Source organism: Pinus tabuliformis, chromosome 6, assembly GCF_031772625.1.
Source record: "Pinus tabuliformis cultivar Carrire ecotype Pingquan chromosome 6, CPIR1, whole genome shotgun sequence".
Classification (NCBI taxonomy): domain Eukaryota; kingdom Viridiplantae; phylum Streptophyta; class Pinopsida; order Pinales; family Pinaceae; genus Pinus; species Pinus tabuliformis.
In genome coordinates this window covers 1976870380-1976882293 of record NC_142292.1, presented here as the reverse complement: position 1 = coordinate 1976882293, position 11914 = coordinate 1976870380, and the positions used below count along the sequence as shown (strand labels likewise).

At 37.8% G+C, this 11914-nt stretch overlaps 1 protein-coding gene across 10 annotated transcripts in view; it reads left to right on the top strand.

Annotated features, from left to right (window-relative positions):
* Window positions 1-1151: 1151 nt before the first annotated feature.
* Window positions 1152-11914, top strand: part of LOC149267129 (ARM-repeat/Tetratricopeptide repeat (TPR)-like protein) — a 76702-nt gene continuing 65939 nt past the window's right edge. For 8 of the 10 annotated variants that reach the window (XR_016260552.1, XR_016260555.1, XR_016260557.1 and 5 more), the window contains exons 1-2: window positions 1152-1663; window positions 7320-8393. Coding sequence is in view for 7 of the 10 variants with exons in the window: in XM_089431503.1 (XP_089287629.1) it covers window positions 7425-8393 (969 nt within the window). In the remaining 3 variants the exon portion in view is untranslated. Of the gene's footprint in view, window positions 1664-3772; window positions 4052-7319; window positions 8394-11914 lie in introns of all 10 variants that reach the window. The other 2 variants (XM_089431517.1, XM_089431510.1) reach the window with 2 other exon arrangements.

Genomic DNA, 11914 nt, shown 5'->3' with positions numbered 1-11914 from the left:
TGGGGGTAAAACTTTGCCGCCTAAGTGGAACACATTTTCATGTTATTCTACACACAGAAAGCTTTCCAACGACGCAAGAATCACGTCAAACAGAGTCCGTATGCAAAATTTATGCCACTCAGAAGTTGACCTTCTTGTTTTTACACCTATAGTTCGGGAAGATGTCGCGTCAACCTCCATTATTCAAGGAAAAGGGGCTAGCCACGTGTTTATGATGTAGAAGACTCTAGAAGAGTCTATTTTGTAACTCTAGTTAAGAGTTGATGTAGTCAAACTTAACCACTAGTAGGCTATTGGGCTATGTTATAACATGGCAACAAGGAGGAAGATGCATTCCATTCTTTAGAGAGCATTTTGTTCCATAGTTGAGAAAAGATAGCCAGGACAAATAAGAGGTAGAGCACACAGAGAGGATTTGTGCACTGTAGCAGCCCATGGGCCACATACATTACTTCTTTGTATCTGCAACCATATTTCCAAACAGAGAAAGAGAGCGAAGCGGCCTCACCTTCTAGCTGGGTTTTCTCCCGAAAGGGTTTCCCAGAGAGCATATCTTGTGTATTATGTGTGTGTGAGCTTATTATGTTGTTCTCTACTTTTTTGCTTGATTTACTTTTACATGCTTGCACTAATTACAGTTAAATTTACAAATCTAGAAATTAAATAAAATTGTAATAATGTAGAATCTCATATTGACACACTGTCCAATGAAATATCCACGACAGTTTAATAATTAAATTTTACATCTCCATTTATAATATATCCTATTAAAATTCTATTGAAAAATAAAATTTATTATAAATAATTTAAAAATATTACCTATCGAAAAAGAAAATTTAAAAATATTACCTATCGAAAAAGAATACCTCACCCATCCACCCATATGTGATACTCTCATCCCTTTCTAAATTGTACCCTAATTGATGGTAAAAATTCATAAATGGCCTATAAATTACTAATTTCCCATCGTTGAAAAAAATTAACCATATATCACATTCAGATTTAAAATATTTCATCGTACAATTACTTTAATGACTACCCACTACTTACATAAAATCGCTTTCCATGCTCCATAAATTTAAATCAATCATTTTCATTTTGATTTAAAAGTGAAAGATTGAAATGGCCATTCCACTTCCACCGAGTCAAATTCAAAAGGCGTCCGACAAAACGGGTCTATATATGCAGATTTTTCTCTGCTGGTGGTGCCCACCTGGCCCTGCCTCAGCGGGAACATCCGCCCACTCAAGCAATTAAATCTTTAGCCATTCATGCATATACACGCAAATCCCGCATACAGAAGATACACACCGATCCGGCCATGGCGGCTGCGGCATCTTCTAATTCCACATTGTCCAGCTTCTAAATTTTTTGAATTAGTAGTATACTGATACGGTTCACACCGCCAGCCTTTCGCTGCGGGGCTGCCACCTCACTGCAAATCGAAGATTCCCATCGGAGTTAACACTGCGAAAAACAACCGATCTTTAAGATGATGTATTTGACAGGCTGAGCTGCCAGAACCGAAACCCTAGGCTCGCACAAAAACATATCGTCAAGGGTGACAAGCTTTGAGATCAGTGCCGAAAATTCCATTATTTGCGAAGCTCAAGAGTTCCATTCTCGTGGCTTCCGGTCTCTGTTAGGATTATTTATTCTTTATGTAAGTGCCTGCTCTTTGGTCATTCAGAATCTCGATCTTTCGCATGCTTTACATTTTAGTATGCTTCCTGTTCTCTACAAGGAACTTTCTGTGGAATTTAAATGTTATTTTCGAATTTCATTTTGAACTTGAAGGCTTAGGGTTCGATCTATTTCTTGAGCTTCGAGGTGTTAAATAATTGAGAGATTTTGTGACGGAAAAGGGCGCATTGGACGAGCTCCTGCCGGAGCTTTAACTCGGAGCTCAAGTCTAGGTTATAGAACTGCAATGTACTTTACGATGAAGCTTGAGGGCAGAGCACTGGGAAATTTAGAGTAATGGAGATTTAATACTCTGGATTTGCTACCAATGGTGCTGAATTTAAAAAATAACTGCATAAAATTCGGTTTCAAGCCACTGCATTTGGAGTCGATTTCGCAATAGAGGAATATTGCGATGAATCAATAGCCAGTAACTATTATCTAATAAAAATAATTACAAGTTGCAGCACTGGAGGACGTAGGAATTTGCCGTTTATTTGTCTTGGTGGACTTACTGTTCTCTTTAAAGGATTCTACGATTTAGATTCCTCAGAAATATCGGCCTCTGCACTTGAAGGATTGTTCAATAAATATTACACACTCTTGATGTTTGCTTCTTTAAACATTCCTTACATATTTTTGTGTTTAAAGGAGACTGCATACTTGTGAAATGTTGATAATCATTATTCTCTAAGCACGCATTCCTCTTTCTCGTTGTTGCCATTTGCACATCAATCAGATATTTTCTTTCTACAGCTATTTTTTGCAATTAGAAGCTTCCTTCTACATGATATGGCTTGTTTCACTGTTCAAATATTATCATTAAACTTTAAATTGATCCAATAGTAACACGCATAAATGGATTCAAATATTGAAGATGAGCATTTTTAAAAGTTTTCGATAGCATAGATAGTTTCTTTGTACAAAAACTTTATTCAATAAAATGACGTTTACTCTTATATTAACTTTCCATTGAATTCGCTCACCTAGATTTGGATACCAAACTATAAGCTCTAGTACATAGAATCTTTCAGCCCTTGCGAATGAACTACATATGAGTTGCTGTTTTCGAATACACTTTCCGTTGGATGGTAGATTTACTACCCCTTTTTCTTTTTCTAGGGCATAAGCATAGAAGTTATTTCTATAAACAGGCTTTATGTATTGTTTATTCTCCAAATATTCCCCATCCCTTTCTTCTTGTTCTTTGATCTACTCTGTGCAATCGCTGCCTAGGACGTGGATTATCTCATTTCCTAGAGTCATCCTTTTCATCTTTCTTGGTTTTCTTAGGGCAATAGCTTCTAGCACAATGTTCTCAAGTTTGCCAATTGCACGAAGGATCTAACTGTCTACAAAAATAAGAAGATACTCATTTTTGCTGAAGCCATGATACAACGCTTTCTTTGTATTTAAGAAGTCCGATGCCTGATTCTTGAAATGAATTTGAGAGATTACAATCTACACGTGTCACAATCCAAATTCATTTTTTGATATTAATTATGAATCTACAAATCCACCTGGTTGGTAGCTTCCCATGAAATGGTCCTATTCACGAAGCCCTCAATAAAGTAGCAGGTAAGAACACTTCATTACTTGTACTTATATCTGGCTCATACAAAAGGCCTTAATGGTGCTCGTTTAAAACATCTTCCTGATTCAAATCTTGTAGCCTATTCAAATAAGATGCTTCTTCCGGTCAAAGTTTGAGAAAATGCCATCTAAAGCAGGTATTTATCGAATAGTAACCCTAAAGGGGAACTGACATGCTTGCATCACCTCTGCTTACTGGCATACAAATTTGGTGGTTTTGGATTATTTCAATTTGTATTTAATGCACATGCTCATCATGAGTGCTTGAATGACAAAATCATTGTAGGATGCATCTTGAGTCATTTAAGATTTAAAGGTTATTGTTTATAAACTGGTTGTCTTTTAAACCCACCTCTTGAATATTGTTAGAAAGTAGAAACATGTAATGTTATGGAATTCCTTGATTAAATGATTGTGAGAAAAGTAAGTGAAGCAATCATTAAGTAAGTTGAGAATTGAGATAGATTTCCTTCTGAATATGGAACTGTCCTGTCAGTTGCAGACAAATTTCAGAGGATGTATTCTGTGTGAAATCAGCATCAACACACACGCGGGCCTTTGGTCTCATTGATCCTGCCTTTATTTTGTTGCCCACCAATGATTAAATGATTTCCTCCTTGATTTGATCGATGTGCATGACATTACTCTGGCATCCTTGGAAACTCAACCCAAAGGGGATACCAGTGTTGAAAGGCATACTCAAAATCCTGCCGAGAATGCATATAAGCTTTGGCCCCTGCAGTCATCAAGGTCCCATTCAGCAGCACGTCCCAAGGTGCATCCTTGGAGCCAAAAAACACAAATCTAGTCTTTCTTGGTGTCATTTAATTCTCATGTAAAGTTCTAACGTGCTGTAATAATTTGGTTCACACAGACTAATTTGGATAATAGCAAACATCTGCCTTTTGAACTCTAATCTGCAAAAAAAAAATTAAGTTGATTGCCATATATCTTTAATGAGTACTCAGTGTAGTTTTGTCATTCAGTAATGATTACATGATCAAGTGCATACATGTTGTGTTGTTAGACACATATTTATAGAATTTGAGCATGGATTAAAACACTTTGACAACTTGTATGCTGAATAGTCCTCTAAAAGGACGTTATTTGGATCAGTGTTGTGAACATCTTGATAAGATCTCAAATTTATCTCTAATTCATGATTTTTTGACCTAGTCGACGTTTGCTGATATTTTCCTGATTTTCCCCCTTTTTTGGTTTTCTGAACCCTTGTTGATTTTATCTCGATGCGATGTTTGCAACATTGATTTGGATTGTCTTGTACCGTGTTTTCATCACCACATCATGGATTTGCTGTCTTGTTTTTGTCTTGGAAAGAACTTTGAATATACCAGAGTTTTTTTTCGATGCAAGTCACTCTCCCGGATATATGTCTTGGAAAAGATTTTATCCCTCACCTTACTGGAAGAGCTTATGCCGGTCCACTAGAGCATGGTCTCTTGCTTGAAGGACCTTTTGCCGAATTCTAATCTGATCTCAGTTGAAAGAATTTTGCCTTAGGGAGCGAAGCTCCCTATCCAAAGGATTTTTGACACTTAAGACTTTTTTCCATAGGCTGTGTCAAACTTCTTGCTTGGTTACTTAAAAGCAAGAGAACATGTATACTGCTACAGGCTTGAATCTTCAGAAAAAGTTTCTTAATTCTTCGTAGAGTGTTTGTGGGTCAGGATGAAGTGCAGCTTAAGATCTCTCTTGATTCCGTTTTCAGTAAAACCATAATGCCGGTTCTGGTGTGTGCTGTGAAGCTCTCTTGCATGAACTATTTGGGTAAAATGTATCTTGGGATATACGATATAGAAATAAAGCTCTACAAGGCTGTTTATGTGCCCAAGATAAAGGACACTTGCTCATTACTTTGCTGCCATATGAATGATTCAATACCCTCTGAGATAAACTGAGATCTGTTGTAATGATATCAAATTTAGGCCAGTTCAAGGTGTGCTTCCACCAGCTTGCAGATTAAGACAGACCAATACGTCATGTGGTTGGACAGGATTTTCTGGCTGTGTCACCGCAGGACGTTGTGTTGGAGGAGCACCTCATCTTCAGATGTTCATCTACTATGAAATCAGAGGGATGTTCACTCCTTTTATTGGACTTTGGGGGTTATCTCAGTACTTCCTTGCTCTGTCAAGACCAGAGATGCCTAGCTCTTTTTTTGAGTGATGTGTTAGGATACAAGTCTTAGTGCTTATAAGTATCTCCTCAAATAGACTCCATTTGGTGGATTTCTTCTTCGTTTCCTTGTTTCCCATTTGCTGGTGGCATGTTGTTATACAAAATACTTTGGTCACTAGATCAATGAGACCACAGACCTGTTCTTGATCTTTGGTTAGCAAACACACTCCCACACACATTTTGAGGGATTCTGATTCTTGATCTCAGCAGAGGTCACCTCCGCTCTTGTCACATACCAGTTACTGCCTTCTTCTACAGGACACCAGCTTTGCTATCACCAGGTTCTCTCCTATGGGCTTGAGTGTTAGGAGAGTCTGTCCAGATAGCTCTCTACTTCAGTCTTCCTCCCATTACTTCACAGTCCAACCCTCTCAGATCTGGTCTCTCCTCTAAGGACAGTGTTGGAAAATGTATTGCCTCCTTCTCTGTGGCCAATAGTTCAGCAGGGACGTTCTCTTCTGCTACCTCCTTTTCTCCTACCTCCTATCTTTGATGTTAGTGTTGAGGCTTCCTCCTACCCTTCCTATTCGACACTTTTTATGGGGCTGTGTTTTATCCTGTTGTATATGGGGTTATGATTTTGATTTTGGTTATTTTTCCTTAAACAGTAGTTTAGCTTCTTTCATTTTATGCTTTACCTTTTAGGTTATAGGAGATGCTTTGGCATTCCTTCTGAATGTCTCTACTATATTCTACATTTGAGTCCCATTGATCTACTTTTGGTCATTTGTGGACATTTAACAAAATGATCTTATCTGAAAGTTATTATCTAGGTTTTAATTTATTATTCATAATTGTTTACAAATGCTGAATTATATCAGCAGATCGCTGATCTCAATCCACTGTAATAGAAATGCCTGAAATTATCATTTTTATCTGTATGTTGCAAGTTCTATCCAATTCTGAACACCTACATTGAGATCAATCATTGGTTGAGATGAAGCACATAAAGTAATATTAAGAAAATGGTTCATGATTATGCCAATTATATTATGATCAGATTCAATCCAGAGGAAGGTCCAAGCTTTTTATCTGTGTGTCAGCAGCATGTTACCAATGACAATTGAGCAAAAACAACCTTAGCTCGCAACAGTGCGAACTTTAAAACAGAGCAAATAAATTAACAATGTAACATAAATGGTGAAAAGCATGTGTAGTTTAAGCAATGAGTTAATTCGACGCAAGGAAATGTTTCTCATGATAAGATAGATTAATCACTTTGAAATTCCATTTGCGCACATTATTTGTATGCTCAGCCCACTTTGATAGGTCAAAGTGGATAAAAGTGAATTGAGTCATGCAGTGTCTGTGTGTTCCCATATAAGAAGCGTTGTATATGCATTAGCTTTTGAAATTTAGCAAAGTCTAGTATCACATGACACATGGCACACATCCTAAAGGAATAGTTGTGCATATATATATATATATGCCCCCTGGTTACATATCTTGGGGAAATCCATCTGGCACTTCCCCTCATTCTGAGGATGGAACCCAGGGTATTCATCAGGGCACATGGTCAAGTCAACAACAGGCTCAAAGCCATTACAACAATATACTCATTATGAGCTCAACATATCAATTATGGGAATAGAGCCTAGGTAGGGAGATAACACTCCATCCCACAACCACTCGGGCTAGACCCAATTGACAGTTGTGCATGAATATATGCATCATCATATGGGGAAAATTAAGATTGAGCTAATGTATTATGATCAACTTCAAGATGTTTATGCCTCTATTATGCTTACGATATGAATTTTAAGATAATATCACTCAAATAAATTTGTCTATTTTGAATTTTTGTGCAACACGTCCATGATAATAGCTGTTGGTTGTGGATGCAGGCTTTATGTCTAGACCAGCATTTAAGTTCTTCTAAAGCTCTTTTGGGGCTTAACAAAGCATTTTTGGTAATGTTGTGGCTTTTTCATCTTCTTCATTGGTGAGGCATGGATAAAAATCATCTTGACTGTCCATATCCAGGGTGTTTCTTTTGTGTCATGAAAGAGGCAAATCCAAGTAAGCGTCGAACAAGTATTATGAAGTTTTTTAAGGACCTACCCTCTCAAGATGATGAAGGCCAGGTTCTTGCCATCAGTGGCCTGTGGAACACTGCCATGGCACATCCGAATGATCCTGAGTTCATTGATCTAGGTATTTTTGAGTGTATGTCAGCTCTCATATTAAAAGGTTTAAAGAATCGGCGCTGGCTTTCACATGACCAAAACATATACATCCCATACTATGCAGCTCATATTATCGGATCATATACCATGAACATGGAGGAATTTGCAGAAAGGGCTGTGCAGGCTGGTGTCATTCCTCCATTGGTGGAGCTTTTAAGAGGCCGATTGACCTGGGTGGAACAAAGAGTGGCAGTGCGAGCATTAGGTCATTTGGCAACATATGATAGTACATTTCCTGCAGTAGCAAGTCACGGAGAAGTCCTTGAACTTTCAATGCAGTTGGCACTAAGTTCCCTTGAGATTGTATACACACATTTTTACCAATTTGTAGATAGGCGGCTTAGCTATCATTGTGACCTCCTTACACGTGGCATGGGAGGCTTGGAAATGGAGTCACGAAAGGCTGAAGAATGGGCTAGCCAGCTCCAGTGCTGGTCACTTCAACTTATAAATTGTTTTGCATTCAAATCAGAGTTTCTCTCAGTTGTTTGCAAACCTGATTTTCTTGTCAAATTACCTGGCATGTGGGGTGGCCTTGTAAATGAGAATTCACCAGCTGGTATTGGGCTGTTACGAACTATTTGCCATCATAAACTTGGTCGGCCACCTGTTGCAAACTGCCCTAGTGTTATTGAAGCACTTTGTAATATTGCACGTTCCTCAGATGACTGGCAGTATATGGCAGTGGACTGTCTATTGTGGTTGCTTCAGGATTCAAATACTCGTCATAAGGCATGATTTTTCTATCTCCCTTTATAACTGCATTTCTATTTTTCTGAATGAAAAATTTCCAGTTTGAGTGTTCTCTAGCAGCTACCTGTTTTGCATTTCCTTATGTTAGAGCATAAAATAGCTCTTTTTTTATTGATGACTATGCATTATGTTTGCATGTAGGCTTATTCTATTCAGAAATATAAATGTGTGAAAAATCATAATTGGGAGATGTGAGGGTTCCGAATATCAGTCAATAGCACTTCAGTTATATAAGATAGGGATTCAGCATACAGTTACACAGAAATTTGAAATATGAAAATTTTCCCCTCAAAAGTGATGCTTTGGCTAACTAGATAGGCATAATTATATACATCCTACAAGGGTGAACAAAAAGAGCCCTGTTTGTGCAAGCAAACCGGCTTACAAGTGGTCAACCACAAAATGCCCATAAGGGGTCAAGCTATTGCATATGCTGTTGGGGAGATTTGAATCTTGGTGTGTGTCTTGAAAGCCACTGGACTCACCATTGAACCTGAACCCCATTGGTGATATAGAAACTTTGATATTTTAGGATAGAAGACTGCTGTCATTGATGATGTCTGAAAGTACTTGTAATCCTTTTGTCATCAAGCCATTTTGCTCCCTAACATACCTCAATAACGTAACTTAATAATTTTCTGTAAGTATATTTATTTAAAAATTCACAGGAATAGGCTTCTCATATATGCCAGAACTGACTCAGGATTTCAGGGACCAGAATTGACCATATGCCAGAAATTCAAAATTAGGACCTTATAAACTGACCCAGATATTCTCTCAGTTATGCCCTTACATCTGTTAAAAGTGTAGCTATAACCAGATTGGAGCGCTAAAATCATTTGTATTATATCTGAACATACATAGTTACACTCCGCTGTATAATAAAATCAAAAGAAGACAAGGAGACCTTCTGCTTGAGCTAGCCAAATGCCTTCAACCCAATCTCTAACTGAAGCTCGTATTAATCAGATTTGACTTGCAAAACACATCCAGCTACTCTAAATTCTTCTCAATGTTATCAAGTTTCTGCTCTAGCTTTGTTAATTTATTTAAAATTTCTTTGCTCCTCTTGTTTCATCTGGTTCTTGCTTTCACCTATGTCAATGTACATACAAACTGTAGAACCTTTATCTTACAGTCAACTGCTCCTTGAAGTTTTATAATTCAATGTACAAACTGTAGAACCTTTCTGCTATAACAAATTGCTCCTTGAAGTTTTATAATTCCTCTTTCATTCCTTTCAATAGGTCTTTAATATCTTCATCTCTTTGGCAAGAGTGAAAGCATTCTTGCATTTTTTTGAGGTTTGTTTCATTCTGAGCGTCCTCAACTGCTTTGAAGCTGCGAGACATATCTTGACAACTCTCTTTAGTCCGTGGATACTATCCTGGTCATTTTTTTTTTTGGCTTCTCTATTACCTCCATTCTAAGTACACACACTTGAGGCTTTTGCCTTCTGAAAACACTATCATTATCCTCAGGTCTCCAGTAAAATTAACTCCTGTAATTGCTCTTAGCACCAAAACCTAATCTAGCTAGGGCTTCTGTAAAATTCCCTCTTGGAAATTTCTCAAACTTTTAGTAAATTTCAGAGCTTACAATTAAAAATTTCAGTGAAGCTGTAGGTGCTTTCTCACAGTTTTAACTTCAGTAAATGAATACAGTGAACCGTAAGTATCAACAATAAGTCTCCAAAGGGGTCAAATGATATATTTATTATATAATGCTTCAACATATGCCCACAAATCTCAGAACAATTCTATATTTCTTATAACAAACCCGAAATTTTCACTTTCTGATATAAGTCAATAACATCCACAGAAAATATTTTTCTCATTTGGAAAATAAATACTCAGTGGACAGATGAGGAGTGGATCTGATATTAGGTAGCAGCCACAGAAATATATATATATATATATGAAGCACAGACCACTCGGAATAATATATCAGTCCCTTGGATTCAGAATATGCTGCCCAAGTATCAAGTTTTCAGCTCGGACCCCAAGTTAAAGCCACACGTCCAACCCAGCAGTTAAAACTTAAAAGAGTGAAGGTAAAAGCTGATATAACCAGCATAATAGATCAGTCCCTTGGATTCAGAATACGCTGTCCAAGTATCAAGTTTTCAGCTCGGACTCCAAGTTAAAGCCACACGTCCAACCCAGCAGTTAAAAGAGTGAAGGTAAAAGCTGATATAACCAGCATAATAGAGAACCACGGCCTGTCCAGGATGATGGCAGTCTCCAGAAGCGGCTCGTATCATACACAAGTGACCAAAGCTCCCAAATCGTGGCCCTTTGAGGAAATACCCAACATCAACACACCTGTAACTTTCTGGTACACAAACAAAAGAAAACTCGTCCCACAGAAGCAGAGATTCGGCCCAATGATAAGGAAACTCGTCCAGCAGTGGAGACAAAGGGTTTCGATCCTCTCTCCTTCAGTGAATCACGTCCTGTAGTGAGAAATTGTCCCCAAAAATGAACTGGGATCCTGTGCTAATTTTGCACCTTCAAATCTCATCCTTCACAGCCCAAGAACCCATCCCAAGTGTACTCAGTGAGATAAGCTTCGAACAGCCAAGGATTTATACATCGACACACTGGAAACACGCTCATTTTGGCCTCCGTCCATCAACAAATATTTTGTCTTGAATATTTGACTCTCCAAACTTGCCTTCAACCTGAAAGATAAATGAAAAATAATAAATGAGAGATCCAACTGATAATACCTCTTCCAGCTCAGATCTCTTGCAAGTCTTTTCCTCCCTTGAAACCCAATGGTGAAATCTAGGTGATTTCACTCCTTGAACCAGTTAGAATGTATAGTTTCAACACTGAAGCCAACTATCGCAGCTAGGGTTTTCAAACCCTAATTTCTCTTCCAAATTATCTCAAAGAGCTCTTTTATCAAAATTACCAATGCACGAATAGGGAGAGTCTCTTCATTTTTTCTCTTTTATAAACTTATGGTCATTTTTGCTTGGGGAGAGTCTTTTCATTTTTTCTCTTTTATAAACTTATGGCCATTTTTGCTGCCATTTTACCCGTTTAACTTTTATAGTCACTTTATAATATTTTCACTTTATAAAGTTAAAGTGACTTTTCACTTGCTTAGGAAATGTCCCTTTTTCACCTCTTAGACTTTTATAATGTTTTCTTAGACAAATTAAGCTCCCTTATTAAATTTTTCCTGCTTTAGCCTATGGGAACCACGTTAGGTTAGCGGACTCTGTCATAAGCTTCCTAAGTGGTCGGGGACATTATAGTCTTCACCGCCCAAGATTGCTTGTCCTCAATCAATTTCAACTAAGGATGTTTGAGCACCTATTCACCTTCCCACGTGGCATCTTCCAAAGGTAAATCCATTAACTTTACCATGTACTCCTTTATTGCCGTATTCCGCAACTTCCTTTCCTTTGTTTCTAGGAGCTTTTCTAGCACCGAGATCAAATCTCTTTCCTTGCCTAATGGTGGGAGTTTTGTGGAAGTGACAACATG